Raw genomic sequence first — 16,211 nt, 5'->3', positions numbered from 1 at the left:
TGCCTATAACAGTAATAATTCAGACTATTGATAAGGTCTGGGGATCTTCATGGTGTTTGCTCCTCCATTGCTTAGTGGTTGTTGTCTTACACAGCATCGCATCCTCCTCCCGTTTGGAATTTGGAATCTTTTAATAAAGTTACACTCATTTACCACAATCCATAGGTTTTTCAGCTATTGATACCTCAACTGTAGCTTAAGTTACTTAAGGCTCTTAAGTTTTCACTGAGAAGCACTACACCCTCACATCCCCTTTGCAACCAAAGCAGCGGTGGCCCACAGGGCATTTTTCCAGCTGGTGGAGCAGTGGGGATTCCTGTTGGGAGCAGGTGACACAGGATTTTAGCACTGAGCTGTCCACTGGTCTCCAGTGCCCTGTGAGGTGCTCCCAGCTCTCAGTGTCCCTTCAGGGCTTGCTGTGCCTCAGAGCAAGTGTCACATACAAATGTCCTTGACACACACAGTGGTGGCTCTTCAGACCTGCGTGCTTGTCAGGCTGGACCAAAGCCCTGCCTCTCTGGGCTAGTGGAAGGCTGCGTGTAAAATCAAACCAGCAGCTTCAGGTTTAGAGTTTTCCATCCTCTTCCTGTTGTAGACCTCTAAAATGAGATCCTGCAATGAGCTTTTAAGGTTTGAATTGAGGCAGAATCACCACTTCCCCTCATTTTTAAGTGTTTAAATAGAGACGAACCTCTTTATGTGCCATTTTAAGAATTACACCAAGTTCCCTCCATTTTAAGGGAAAAAACGTTCATATCGTATAGATTGAGGCATAACTTTCACTGATGAGGCTGCACTGGCTGCTGCTTACAGATTTCCTCTTCCCTTTGTCATGGAGCCTGCTGGCCACAGCGTGTAAAGCACAGGTCTGGAAGGGGCTGCACACAAACCCGGTGCTGTCACCACCCTGCCATCAGCCCTTGGAGTGACTCATTCCTGAGGAAGCTGCTGTGGATGCTGCAGCACAGAGCTGAGCCTGTGCCTGCGGCAGCAGAAAACGCTGCCTTTCAAGGGTGTGCTGCAGTTCAGTGTTTTAAGAAAATATTTTTGGAGCTTTCAGTGGTGTAGGCTTTCATACACTTGCATGGATTTTATCCATGCTGAAAGATCTGAACTTAAAAGCGTTGAGAGCAGCACAGCTCGGTGCAGTGCTGCCCCGAACAGCTGCCTGGGGAGGGCTGGGTGCTGCCCAGGTGCTCTGCCCTGCTCCGTAATCTGTGTGCTGGAAGGGACACTTTAAAAGCCTAATTTTCCAGCACGAGCAATAGAAAAATGCACAAAATTACATAACCTATCCATTAGTTCTGTGAGGAGGATGAGTTATAAATTAGCAGCAAAACTAATTTTGAGCTGCTCAAAATCAGTGTTAGAAGTGAGGCATTAAGCTCTGAAGTGTGTCTGTAGAAGCGTGTGTTAATAAAGTAGATGTTTGGGGAAGCTGGAGGATTTTTGGCGTTTCAGGATTTGCCCAACATTCTCAGGAATTGCGCCTTGATTGAAAAAAGCAAAAACTGTTGCAACTTCATTCCATACATTTTTGCCTCATCAGGGCCTGCTTATCCCACCCAGCAGAGCTCCAAGCCAGGCTGGCTGTGCTCTGGCATCCAAGCTGTGCTGTGGGAGGCAATTTAGGATCTTCTCAGACATATTTCAGTACAAGGAGCAAAAACCTTTTCTTTTTTGAATCTTCCAGAGTGGATCTGGAAAGTTAAACTTGGATACACAGGGAAATTTGGGAGTTCACAATTAATTTGCAGGTAGCTCAGTTTTAGCCAAATTCCTTTTGCTGTCTTAACTGGAGTAGGCATACTCCAGAATTCCCATTTTTTAAACTATTAAAGCTGATCTTCATTATTAAAAAATACCAGAGTGCTTTTAAATCCTGCAATGACCTTTTTGGAAAAAAAAATCTTCACAAGATTTATTTTTTTATTTCTTTTTCACTCCATCTTCTGCATATGCAACCAATGGGGGGCTTATAGTATGGTTAGAAAACATCCTGGAGTCTGACTGTCCCCCTCTTTTGCTTGACTCTTTTAAAAATTATTATAATTAATTTAATTTCACATTTTACAATATGCATTGAAAATTTTTCAGTCTTTGATGAAGACTGAAAAATGTTCAGTCTTTGAACTACAATGAAGTTGGTTTGAGGGGGTTTTGTCTGCAGAATATTTACAGCATTCCTTCCACAAAAGGAGCATTTCAGTCATTACACTGCTGATTGGAACTTTGTAAACTTTGCTCTGTGAGTATATTTTCCCTCTAATCCCAGCAGAAGAAAGAGGCATTCCTGTCCAGCCCTGCTGTCCAGAACTCCTGCCCTGCTCTCATTGTCACCTTTTCCAAATCCTAGGCAAATGTCAGAAGCCTGCGGTATTTGCTTTCTGCAAACACAAAGTACAGTAACACGTTCAGTTCATCAAAACTCGGGATGTCACAGCTGGGAGCTCGTAACTAAGGTTAGAAACAGTGAAATTTGTAGCTTGAAACGTGCCGAGGTACAAAGTGACATTTCCTCTGCATGCCACTTCCAGAGCACAGACACTGCATGACCCTGGTGCAGCCATGCCCCTGGGGACACAGCGTGTGCTGGCACCACTGGGGACACGGTGTGTGCTGGCACCACTGGGGACACAGTCTCTGCTGGCACCACTGGGGACACGGTGTGTGCCGGCACCACTGGGGACACAGTCTCTGCTGGCACCACTGGGGACACAGCCTGTGCTGGCACCACTGGGGACACGGCGTGTGCTGGCACCACTGGGGACACAGCCTGTGCTGGCACCACTGGTGACATGGTGTGTGCTGGCACCTTTGGGGACACAGTGTCTGCTGGCACCTTTGGGGACATGGTGTGTGCTGGCACCACTGGGGCTGGGGACATAGCCTGTGCTGGCACCACTGGGGACATGGAGTGTGCTGGCACCACTGGGGACACGGCGTGTGCCGGCACCCCGGGCTGGCTGCCAGGGACAGCAGGACGAGGAAATGAGTCACGGAAAGCGCGGTCACTGCTTGTGCAGAACACATCAGGGCGCTTCCGGCACCCCTCGTCTCCCAGGAGAGCCATGGAAGGCAGGGCTGTGCTTTTACTATGAAGCACGCCTGAAAATGTTGGCTACGCTTGGGTTTGTCTCCCTGATCTTTTGTCAGTTGAGAGAGTCCAGTTTTGTCTTTGTGTCCAAATTCCCATGGGGGCAGGAGGCTTGCCAGAACTCCCCAGCCTTGAAGCTGAATTGAATTCCTTTGCCATTCAAACTCTGCGAATCTTTTCCCCTGGAATGGTGAATTTGTTCATCTCAGACTGGAAATGGGAGTTCCAAGGTCCCCCAGTAGTGTCACGCAGCCAGTGCTGACAGGTAGTGAGGGCTCAGGTGGCCCCGAGCCCCTGTGCAAAAGAGAAAGACCTGGAAGGTGGAGCCCAGCACCTTTGGAACCCCAGTAGTTTGTTTCCCTGCTGAATCACATGGGTTGAACCCTTTTTTATTTCCATTCTGTACCTTGGACAGGGCTGTAAAATCTGCTAATATGAGGGAAAGATGACGTATTCGTCTTTCTCCCAGAGTAACAGTGCAAAACATTTTTCGATCCATTCATCCCGTGCTCACCAAGGCAAAGGCAAAGTTGAAAGCTCAGAGGAAAAGAGGGCTCAGTAATGTTACACACACTACAAGTTGCCCCCTAAAGCCCCTCTGCAGGCCCCTGCTTGTCTGAAGGCATAAAAATGGGATTTTAATCTTACAATTGGTTTTAATAATGTTTATTACTAACCTCAACTATTCATTCACCATTTACTGGCAATTTAACATTTTGTGAGCTTATGACTGCAACATATTTAATGCATGTTTATGAGCTCTGAAAGAATATAAGGGAAACTGAAAATTAATTCAAATCTAGGGTTAACTGAAAAAGTTAATCCCGTTCTTTATACAGATGAAGTTTCTAGTTTGGCATTGCAGGACTCCCTCCAGGCCAGGGAAGCTGCAGAGCCACTTTAAAGGAGCATTTTTTAAAAATGCCCTGTTCCATCTACTGAGTAAGCAGGACAGAGTTCATCCCATGCTAAAAGCACTGAGGTATCATCAGCATTACTGAAGTTATTACAGCAATTGTTATGTCACTGCTGAACAGTTTATAGATTAAGGGTTGAAGTCTGCCAGTGCTTTATAGTATTCTTAATTCTAAGAACACAATATGCACATCATTAAATTATTAAGTGACTTAGTTTCAGAACACCCAACTCTGTTCACTGCTTTCAGTGAACATGAATATCAGTTGCCATGCTTAGCAACCCTTTAAAACAAAAAGCCATATAAAATTTTCATATTCAGAATGGCCAGAGCAGCAAACAGATCAGTGACTTGTGTAAAAGTTACTGCCAGTGAAAAAATGAAGCTGTTGCAGTTGGCAGGGAGCCAGCATGGATTCTCCTGAGTGACACTGAAGTGCATCCCCTGCGGCACTCAGGCATGCAGGAAGATGGGCAACAAGCAACAGCTTCCACAACATTTTAAAAGGGCAGGAATTTATCCCATTATTCACGTCCTGAACTGCAACGCTGCTGAGCTTTCACAAGCAGGGGATGCATGGCTGGATGAACCCAGCGTGTCCTGTGACAATCAGCTTCAACAAGGTCATTTATTTCAGCCAGAAATCAATCCCAGAATGAAGCATTTTGCTGCCTCCACCCCTATCACCACAGCAGGCTTCACCAGGCAGGAATTAAACCACTTTTATTCTGCTAAACCCCGCTGGAAGTCCCCAAATGAAGAAGGCTCTTCTCATTACACCCAGCAGTGGCAAAGCCACAGGTCTCAGCTGATCCAAACTGGAGCAAGAATGAGGAGAGATGGTGACAAGGCACGTTGCAACACATCGGAGATTGTGCAGATTTTGGCAGGGAAAGAAGGGTTTTGATGGAAGAGGCATTAAGGTCTGAAATGTCAGTAGTTCAGGAGAGTCCACCAGAGTTATCTTGAAGCAGCATTTACTGTAAGAGACATGACTCTGCAGCAAAACTTAGCAGGGCAAAATTACAAAATTTGACTTCTCAACTAAACAGGAGAAATATCTTCTAATAACATGGCCTTAGGTCCCTCATATACAGCAATATGTCACTTTCCTGAAGAATGTCTGTGATCTAAAGTACCAAGTCAGTAACAAAATGAAGGTAAACCGCATTCAGTTAAAAAAAAAAAAGGCTAAAAATTGCATTTAGTTCAACAAACATCACTACTGAAAAAATTCATTTTTAGATTGTGCATAGAAAAAATCTGCTTCTTCCTTGGGATTGTTATACACTGTGTGCTTTCATTTGATGACGTGGTCTTCAAAAAGGGGTTACAGTTGAAAAAGTGACCATGTCTGGAGTCTGGTGACACAGAAAGCTGAGTGAAAAAGAAAAAGTTAATTTTTTCCATCCTATAGGAGGTTAATCACTTTGCATGTGCCAACTTAATTTTTATAAATTTTCATTCAAATAATATTTTTAAAAATTATTTTAAATTTTTAGAGGAAAAAACATAAATATGAAGATAAATGGAAAGCATCCCATTGTAAGATTTGACTTACTTTAAATTAGAAATAGCAACTTGTGTTTTTTAATGAATTTTTCTTTGAGACACCAAGCTGCAGGATTTGTTCTTTCCCTTATGAGGCTATCTCAGAAAAATATTGTCCTTTTACCTTAACTTTGTACCACAATCATTTTTCTTTTATTCTTTCTTTGTCTACCTCAAACCACTTCTCCTTTGTCTAGATCCTGTTCCTGAATTTTACACACTTCCAATGTGATTCAGCCACCGTGATCCCCCCATCACATACTCACTGAAGAAAGCAGAACTGAATTATGAAGGAATAAGTTGTACAGTCCTTTTAAGTTTTATTTCTGAATTCTCCATCCCATCATCTCCTATGTACAAGGTTCCCAGACCAGTTACACACCTTGGCTGTCCAAGGCAGTAAATAGAATAAAACAGAGCAGTGAAAAGTATGTCCCAAACTATCTGTCTCCACAGTGACAACAGCTGCTCAGTTTTATTCTCCACTGAGGAAGGGACCTCGGGTTAAGCCCACTCCTCCAAAATACCTTGCTAAAACAGAGCGAGGTGACTGAGGTGTTTTACAGCAATGGAGAAGGACACAATTTTCCTTCCATCTTGCATTGCTACAACAAGAAACAAACAAGTGCCAAGGTATCTTTACTGGAGCAGTCAGAGAGGTTTCAAAGAGCAAAAACCAACTCCACAGCCAAAAGTTGTACAGGACCAAGCCATTGCATGAGAACATGTGCTGGAACAGCAGGGAGGAATGTGAAATACACTCCATGGTTCTCTGGAGGTCTCACTTCCAGAGCAATCCTTACCTTGGTCTGGATCAATGCTTTGCAGTCATTAACACTGAATCCATCAAATCTAAAGTCCTCATTATCTTTGATATTTGATTCCTCAAAAATATCAGCCTGGTTCTCTGAAATGTCCTAAAAAACATAATTTACCTTTTATTTATGAATTTATTTATGCATTTCTCTCTGATTTCGATGCATACAACCTAAAGAGAAGTTTCCCTCAAATAACAACCACTAAATTTTACTTTCTGAAGCCGCATTTTATCATGTGTCCCCCTTTGGATTAAAACAATTTTATGCCAGGACCAGTTCTACAAATGATGCCTTACATTTCAGCTTTTGTATTTTTCAGATTCTGTCCTGCATTAGTGTATAACTCTGAAGTCTGTATAGAATGCTAGTTAGCTTTCTTCACATTTTGGTCAGACTAAACAATCCTTTTAGGCCTGAGAACCGAGGTCATCAACACAGCCTCAGGCCCAAAAAATATAAACAAAAGTAAACTGGGGAGAGAAGCAAACTGGGGGAATGTGACTTCACTACCTGAAGGTAAAATTGGACAATTAACCTCTGATATGCAAATAGACCAAGCTCATATCCATCTGAGAAAATTGCTGGCTGCTGTCCATCTTGGGTGCAGCCTCTGCAAGGCTTTGCACTGCCCAAGGAGCATCCTTTGAAAGCACTTGAATAAATACCTGCTTTATTCTCTAACTCTGCCTAGCCTCTGTTCCAGGTAGCTCCTCAAGGCATCACCTACACATACGGATCTGTGGCTTCAATTAATAAAAAAGCCATTTCCAATTAGTATTAGCCTTAATTAGCACCAAAGCTTTGCTGAGAAATGCCTCTTAATCAGTATTGTTAAAAGAAATGCCTCTTAATCAGTATTGTTAAAAGCAATACGGTTTTCCAGTAATAGATGAGAAGTAATGATGTAAGTTTAAGCTGCCTGGGCATTGATTTAATGCTGGGGGGCAAGAAAGAAACAGAATGGGAGTTTAGTTATATTAGAGAAATGTCTCCAGTTTTTTCTCTGTTAAATTACAGTTCTACAAAGTGACTTTTTCAAGGGCAAAATAGGTTTCTACCTTCAGCACCATCCTTCTGTTTGCATATAACTTGCATGAAAAGTCAAATATGCCCATAAAATCATTACCTTGCCAATGCCATGCTTCAGCATTCAAATAATCGAATTTAAATAGTTACTTCTGAAAATTACATGTGACTAATTAATCCCAGCTAAGTAACTGAATTCTAAACCATCCCCGACACCTGTACCTTATCAAAACAAGAGATTGTTAAACAGAGACATTTCTACTTGAGATCTTTCAACACTGCTGGTTTGGTTTCAATCCAATTTCAAACATACTCTCCCTCAAGCTTCACAAAACAGACAGAGGAATGAAGTGAGGAAAGGGGAAGCTGAACACACTTTCAGTTTCTTCACAGTAAAATCATCCAGTAATTACTGTAACAGCCTCTCTGATTCAGATCTGATTTTCACTTAACAGAAAGTGAATACAGATATTAGAGGCTGACAGTTTTCCTGCACTCTGAGAAAAAAAAGTAAACAATCCTCCTGCCCACACACCAGGGAGCTGCTTCTCCATCTCTACCACCTGACAGCTACTTCTCCATCTCTACCTAAGCTGGGTGTACCACCTAACAACAGGGAACTGTGTCAGGCAGACTTCACTGTAAAGACAATTAAAGTGTGATCCTGCACAAGTTCATAGTTACTTACACATGAAGACGAGAAAACACTAAGCTATTGTCTTAAAAAGCTCCCTGTTTAAAAAACACAAACCCTTGTGACTCACCCAGATCTAGTCCCTCATGCATCTGCACGTGCAGCTTACAGAAAATCAGATTCCCAACCCAGTGTTTATGCTGGCAGAATGGAAAACCATTGTTCAATTACCTTGTGATTTGCATCTACTCCGAGAACACTCCAGAGGTTTTCCTGGCAATGAGATTTACTCCAGGGATGTCTTGAGCTGGGGGTATTATCAAAGTCTCTGAGTGCTCTCCATATGTTTCCAGAATCCATGCTAGGAAACAAAACACACTTTGAGGTTTCCAGTGAACATATGCAACAATTATTTTCCCTACACACAGCTGTACACTAACCTTCATCTAGCAAGCAACTTGTCTTAAAACTCTTTTTACATTTGTCCAAGCTGCCAGCCCAATGCACTAATGAGCTGGCATGACAATTAGTGGAAGCAGTAGGTCAGCAGAAGAGTGTGTGTGTGTGTGCTCCTCAGATAAGAAGGGCATCAGAAGCACATCTCAGACTGCTACAAGCCAACAGCTTGCAGTGTTCTGCTGCCTCTGTGGAACGTGGGCAGAGTTCAGCCCTGTCAGCTCTGCACTTTGCCTTTTCTGTCTCTCAAGTCTTTCTCCATCCCATCGGCCACACTTCACCCTGGCAGCACCTGTCCCACCAAAGAAGCCAAAGGCACTCAGTGCTGAGACAGGGAGAAGGAGGGAGCTCCCTTGACGTGGCACTTTGGATTCTTACACTGCACTGATCACACAGAAAAATTCAGTTGGGCTTTACTTAGTTTGCAGTTGTCATTGACCCTAGTTACTCGTCACAGTAGATCAGGAAATTTTTGTTTTTACCTGGCACTCTGCTGTAATAGTGCAGTGCCCTTTACAATTACATTTCTCCACAAGTTTGATGCTGATTAAAATATAACACCCATGCAGGGAACATGGCTGAAAGGGCACCCACATTAAAAGTTTTACCGACATTTCTTCTGAGCCTTAGGACATTTCTCAAGTAGGGTCTGACACTGCTTTCTAGACACAAAGCCTCCAAGTTAGGAAAAAATAACTGCAATGCTGTTCAGTAACTACAATGCTGCTCTGAAGCAGCTGATCCTTAAAAAACACGTAACAGAGCTAGAAGTGTTCCAGCTGTTGCAAGAGAAAGCTTAGTTAATGATACTAATTGCTATTAACAGAGCCCAGGAAAGAAGCCAGATGCACCACAGATTCTGAAGCACATCTGGTTAAACATGAGAAGAAGTTAGCAGCTGGGAAAACTGAGAGGGGAGGAAAAAAAAAAGCAAGATGTTAGTAGAAGCAGCAGCCTCCAATGATGAAGAAATAAGTGGGATGTGCTGTAAAGGAAGGACAAGCAAACAGGAAGAACAGGCTGCCTGTTGGGTGCTGGCATTCCAGAGGCTTAGTCATAAGGAGGCACACCAACAGCAGGAAAAACCCTAAGCAGGAATTTGTAATTTTGATATATTCCCTTCATTGTTTTCCAATGGCTAAGACACCATCCATTTCCTTTAACAATGTGCTACAAAACTGGTAAGATTCATACACTGAAAGGCATAGTACTAAAAAGGTTTTTAAGTGCACCACTGATTTCTAAATTATGAAACAAACTGTGTAATTGATGAGGAACTTTTTCTTTCCTTTTTTTTTTTTAACTGCTAATCTAAACTCATTACCAAAGTTGATTCTTCAAAAGTTCAGGAATCCAAACATCTTCATTTTTTGCCTCAAGAACTTGCTCTAAGCTTCTTATACACTCTCTGGACTGTGGTACAAAGACTTCTGGAAAGCCCAACTTAAATATCTCCTCATAGCTGTGGTATTCCTAGAAAAAAAAGAGGATTTTATTACATACATCATACCAGCCACCCCCTAGTTCATGAAGGACCTAGTCCAAAGACTACATTAATTCTAGAGATTGTCTTATTGTTTTTAGAATTTATATTTATATTAATATTAACAGCAGAGGGACTGAGCTCATATTTCAGTATTTTGAGTATTTTGAGTACTTAGAATTAAAGGAAGCAAGAGTCCCAGAGTTTCTGATGAACCTCAGTCTTTAACTTCCCAGCTTCTCAGTCACAGACTCGCATATTTGACACTTGGGGCTCCTCCTTCTGCTCAGCTATTTCACCCCAGGTCAAATCTGATGTATCAATTCAAGAGCTCGTTTTGCTAACTCAGTGTTCAAACACTGCTAATTCAAATGTAACACACCTGCCAAATGCTCCAGTTACCAATAAATACTTGCACTGTGCAAGTCTGCAAAAAAGCTGGGGTGAGGATGTTTCTATATCCCTGCCTTTGCACCAAACTTTTCCCAGCCTATGTTAAAAAATCACAGCCAGATTTAAATCCTTGCTCCTCCTGAAGGAGTGATGAGCAGGTTTGCAGGACTGACCACAGCACTGGAGGGATCCAGACAGGCCTAGTGGAAGCAACCTCTAGTAAGCAGGGTTATCTGACAAGTAAGAAATACAAACACAAGGAAAAATATGCATAATTTACATCCTATCCTAGGGGCATGCCATCTGGTTCAGAAGCTGTATCCTTTTGTTCCTTCAAGGAAGGAATTACTGCAATTTTCCAAATAAAAGCAAATTAATTGACTTCACCACCCTGCCCAGGGACTGCAATGCAGGAGCAGCAACGCTGTGTGAAAACTCAAGAATGGAACCAGTCAGTTTGGGGTTTTTGCCCAGCAATCAACAATTTAGTCTGAAAACCCTAAGCATGGATACTCCATATTTTTATAGTTTCATTTAATTGTAATTCAAACAGCTGAAATATTTCCATAGTCTCATTACACAACTCAGACAGGTAGGGTGAATACTGAGAGAGTATGTATTTAATCTAAGGATAAGTGGGAAAATCAACAGAGCTGGTAGAAGGGTTCTGCTCTTCTGACTGTGCTTCAAGGAACAGAATCTGTGCAACATGCTGCCCCCTCCTGAAGTAAGGCCTCGCTAAAATCCTGTCCTGATGATTCACTGCTGGGACATTCAAAGAATCCTGGGTACATTCCTTTGAATCTTGCCCAAAGTGTCACAATACTTTCAATCAAGTTGTAAATTATTTCAGCAGGGATACAACATGGAGGATCCTGATGGATGCTCGAGAGCTCTGCGAAGTAACACTGGCTAAAGCATACATGGTCAAGGAAAAAAAACCAAAAAACAACCAACTTCCAGGTAGGCACCAAAGTGAAGTGGGATGAGAGGAAAAGCCAGGCAGCTGCTCTTGGCTTTGGGATGGGGGAAGTTACAGCCCCAGGGAGTGCATCGAGGGAAGCACAGCTCTGCCTCAATTGCAACATCTCCCTGGAGCCTTGGTGCTGCTCCAACACACATACAAGTCACTGACTTCTAGTTGAGCCAAGACAGATCAAGAGATTTTTTTATTACCTTTATTACTGTCTATTTCAGTGAGTGTTTCTGAAACAAAGTTTGGGTATATTTCCATTTATCTTGTGGCTTTGTACTAATGATAAAAAAATCAATGTACAAAGTTCACATCAGTATTTTCTGAATAAATCCTCTATATCCTATTATATCAAAATACCCCATGGCTTAAACACATGCACCAGTCCCTCTCTCAAAGGCCAGTGTTTAAAGAGCACATGAAAAATCCTCAAAGTGTTCAATCCTTTGGCCAAAATACCCAGCTACTGCAAGGAAATTAGTGATTGTTTCCATCTTAAAACACATGATTCTGATCCCAACTGACGTCATTTAATTAACTGAAGCAATAAATACTGAAGGTCAGACCTCTGACCTGAGATGATTTCAAGAGGTCCCCTCCAACCCACCTGGCCTTTTTCTATTGATCATACAGAAGCCAGAGTCCCAGTCCAAAGATTTTATGGTCCCAAACTAACAATGCAAAAAGCACAGGGATAAAGAACCAGCTACACATATATTCTACACTCCAAGGAATATCCAGCAGCTCTGTGGTTGTTTATGTACCTTGAGATGAGAAAAGACAACTTGAAACTCTAAGCATGGTTAACTTATTTAACTCATACTGGACATTTCCTTCTGCCTTTAACACATGCAAAATAAAGAAAAGGCTTCAGGAAGATTAAGATCTACTGCTTTTGGAAAGAAGCCAAGCAACCTGCTATATTCCATTTCAGCTTCAGTCATTACAACATTCTCTTTCTCCAACAGAAGATTTCTTGTCTGCCACTTCCAGCATTACAAAACATTTGAATCCTCTGTTTGTGCACACCAATAACCAGGTATTTTGTGTACGTACATTCAATCAGTGTGGGCAGCTTTTCCCACCTGCATCTTTCTGCTTTTACTAGTAATACCTCTGCAACAAGAGAAATTCCTAGGCAAAGGGCAAGAAATCCTGTCTCCAGGAAAGTCTCAGTCTCTTACACACACTAAAACTCACCCAACAGACTATAAGCAGTAAATTATTACTGCTACAGATTAACCCCATGGAAGTCTTAGCTGGTTGTTCTCTCTTTTCAAATGTTGTCATTTAGGATGAAAGTAGTAAGAACAAGGGGATTTTGTTCTGTATTTCTATGTCCTGCCCTTTTGTTACTTTCCTTCCCTTTGCTGATGCATGTTTGGTCCACATGGAAACACATTTATCCCAGCAATATATAACCCTTTACCTGAACCTTTTTTGTGTGTGTGTGTGTGTGCTAAAAAAAATTCATTGCATTAATTACTCAGAATTTTAGCTCTAACAGGTAAGAGTGAATGTTATATCCTATGCTAAAATATGAATTATGTTATTTCTATTAATGTCTTGTGTGGCACCATCAGATTAAAATTCCAGAAAAACTGTTGATATTATTCAGGGAGTATACTAAATAACAAAAATACATTGGTTTTGCCAATTTCTAACTCAATGGTATGTGGGTTTTTGAAGTTATTTTGAAATATTTTGAAGTTATTTTGGGTTATTGAAGTAATTTCTTCATTACTTCAATAAGTTTGCAGGCAACTCACAGAATTTCTGTCCACCCTGCTTTGTCACCCACCTTCCCGAATTGTTGTTTCTTATGCTCTTTCTTGTCTAAATTTTACACTGCACGTCCTTCAGGGCAAGGTTCATGGTGCCTACGTGCTTACTTGCCTATGTGCCTACTTATTCCTAGTGCCTAGAAGCAAAATAGCGCATTACATTCTTTAGAGCTCTCCAGCAGCACAGCTTAAGGATTTGTCAAACAACTGCAAAGAAGTTGCTTTTGTTCCACTTGAGGTAGCTGCGAAGTAGCAGGACAGCTTTTCTCCTTGCGCAGATTACCCTCTGCAGAGAAGACAGATGCAGACCCGGAGGTGCAGGGAGCAGTAACACAAACATTTCAGGTCCTGGGTGTGCTGTGGACACGTACCTCACCCCGCGAGCCCGGAGCCTGCTGCATCCCCTGGCACAGAGGTGGCTCAGCGCACAGGTGAGCAGCAGAAACGCTGAGGTCCGGATCGGCTCCCCTGGCTCCTGCTGACTTCACCAAAACCTCAAGGTTATCACTGAATCTCTCTGGTTTGTCTAAGGGCTCCCTGAAGCCTTCAAAATCACCCCAGGAGCCACTGGGTTCTGAGGTATTAAAGCTGCTCTCAGAAAACTCCTGACGGCTTCTCCCTTCGCTGTTCGTTACAGGGAGGCTTTGCTGCATTGCTTCAAGAGTAATAATTTCTTCTCTACTTGTTCTTCCATTCCAGTTACAGCCACTTTCATGGAGAGACACGCCACCTGCCTCAGCTGCCAGGTCTTTTGGAAGCTCACAGTGTGGTATGTCCGTACCACCAAGACTTTCTACCACCGACAAGTTCTGCATCTTTGTTCAAGAAGAAAAAAATTATTTCTTGAAATCTGTACTGCAAAAAGGTTACGGAAGTTCAGTTGCATCAGAAATATGAGTGTTTCCAAAACAAAATCAAACTCTTCATTTCACCCCAAAGAATAACAACACTGCTGAAACAAAACAGGATGTCCTTCAGCCTCTCCTCCAGTACTCGGCATGTGCACGTTGTTCGGCCTCACTTTCTGTGTAGAGTATTAAGCCTGCAAAGAAAGGATTATAAATAAATACCTCTGTGATAAGGCCTGTGTAGGAATAAAGATAGCTGATAAGGTAGGAGAAAGAATGCCTGGGTTAAAATAAACACATTCCAGCATTATCCACTGAAAATTGCTGTAGGCAAAATTATTTAAAATTTACACTGAACTATCTGCCCACACCACAAGAAAGCCATTAAATTAGTGAACAATACTCAGCAAATACATAACAGAAGTTGCTGGATTATTAACTCAGTATTGACTGAGTACACTGGAGACAAACTAAAGTAACTACAGTCAACATCAAACACTTTAAAAATATTTTCTGTGACTGCTTCATCCACTTCGTGCAAACTCAAATAATGCAAACTCAAATAATGCTATTTCTGCCGGCACGGGCTGCCCCATCCCAACGACTAGAATCCTGTAAAAATACAATATTTGCAGCTATGTAGGTGACTGAGGCAGATCTAATAAATTCACTTTGGCATCTGTAAACGATACAGACCGTCCTGCGCTGGTCGCGTTAGATTAACCCCATCTCCTCAAGCATCTTCCCGAGCTGTTTCGGGGGCCGGGTTAAAAAGCACTCACTAAACGCGCCTCTCACCGACCTGCCGCGGTGCTTAACAGACCCAAATGTGTGGGGTTTTCCCCCGGGTTTCACCTCCGCAGGCGGGCCGGGCACAGAGCAGGGCAGGTCCCTCGCCTGTCCCCAGGGACACGCTGGAGTCCGCGGGGAGGGACAGGGCGGGGCACGCGCGTCCGGAGCCGCGGGCGCTTCCCCGGGGCGGCGGCTGCTCCGCCCGCGCTGTCACCGGAGCGGTGTCACCGGAGCGGTGTCACCGGAGCGGTGTCACCTGTGCCGTGTCACCGGAGCGGGCAGGGAGCAGCCCCACCGCAGCAGCCCCACCGGAGCGGCCTCACCGCCGCCCGCAGGTCGCCAGGGGCGGGCCGAGGTGTGCGGGGCGGGCCGGGGCGGGCGGCGGGGCCGGCACCGCCCGGGGACAGCCGAGCGCTCGGTCCCTCCGCCCCGCGGAGCGCAGGGAGGCTCAGCGCATCCTCAGCGCCCGCTGTGCGCCCTCGCTCCGCTTCCCCGGGCCTCGCTGGCACCCGCATCCCTCGGGTTACAGCCGCCCTGCCCGCCGGGAACAGGCTGGGGTTCAAATTGTCATGTGAAAAAGAAAAGTGTATTCGCTCTTTTTTTCCTCCCCCAGCTCCTTGCTGCGGCCTGGCAGGCTGAGGAGGCACGGTTTGATGGTGGGGGTTGCTGTTTGCCTTTCATTTGAGACTAGCTAAAATTCCCACATAGTTGCAAAGTTCCGGGATATGGACTTTTAAAAAGCTGACAATCAGTCCGCCCATTAAGAGAACCTCAGGATCAAGCAGTAGGAAGAGAACAACAACAATCCCCCCCCCCCCCCGTTTTTCCCCCCCCCCCCCCCCCCCAAGGTATTTGGCTGTCTCTGCTGAGGCTTGATCCCCTCCCGACAGGGAAAGCCAGAAGCTGTGGGTCCAGTGCTGCACACAGGCCACCCCACGGCCCGGGTGACCATCCCATCCCATCCCATCCCATCCCATCCCATCCCATCCCACCCACCTGGTGAGGAAAAGAGGTGGGAGGAGGCTGCGTGACTCCCTGGGGGTCAGAGGGAATGACACCGAGAAAACTCCTGAGCTCAGCTCCCTGTCCTCAGGCTGGGTGAAACATCTGGGTAGTCCCAAGGAATAGGGGACAGTTGTAAAAGCAAGGAAAGAGGTTTTCTGGAGCAAGGCCCAAAGTAAAAAGCTTTTCCTAGGCACTACAGTACATATGTTTTCCAGCCCAGACACAGACACATGCACTCCTCCCACGCATCTGACTCTCATTCCAGGCTTTATCCGAGGGCAAGAGGCTGGATTTGGGAGCCATGCCCAGACGCAAAGCCAAAAAACTTCATTGGCAACTGTCTGAAAGGTTTGTTTTAATTTGTTTTCTTTCTGCTTCGGAGCGGTTTCCTGCCCTGCGTGGCCATCCCGTGGCAGCTCTCGGGAGCTGGCCCAG

At 44.1% G+C, this 16,211-nt stretch overlaps 1 protein-coding gene across 1 annotated transcript; it reads right to left on the bottom strand.

Moving 5' to 3' along the window:
* Nucleotides 1-4,392: 4,392 nt before the first annotated feature.
* Nucleotides 4,393-15,926, bottom strand: CLBA1 (clathrin binding box of aftiphilin containing 1). Its single transcript, XM_041398202.1, has 6 exons — nucleotides 15,768-15,926; nucleotides 13,503-14,173; nucleotides 9,823-9,971; nucleotides 8,274-8,403; nucleotides 6,368-6,481; nucleotides 4,393-5,390 (listed from the first exon to the last, which is right to left on the bottom strand). Exons 2-6 carry the CDS (start codon nucleotides 13,944-13,946, stop codon nucleotides 5,223-5,225), a joined length of 1,005 nt encoding a protein of 334 aa, XP_041254136.1. The 5' UTR covers nucleotides 13,947-14,173; nucleotides 15,768-15,926; the 3' UTR covers nucleotides 4,393-5,222.
* Between the last annotated feature and the right edge of the window lie 285 nt (nucleotides 15,927-16,211).

Source organism: Onychostruthus taczanowskii, unplaced genomic scaffold, assembly GCF_017590055.1.
Source record: "Onychostruthus taczanowskii isolate IOZ18803 unplaced genomic scaffold, ASM1759005v1 scaffold1, whole genome shotgun sequence".
NCBI classification, from domain to species: Eukaryota; Metazoa; Chordata; class Aves; order Passeriformes; family Passeridae; genus Onychostruthus; species Onychostruthus taczanowskii.
This window is presented reverse-complemented; position numbering and strand designations above follow the sequence as displayed.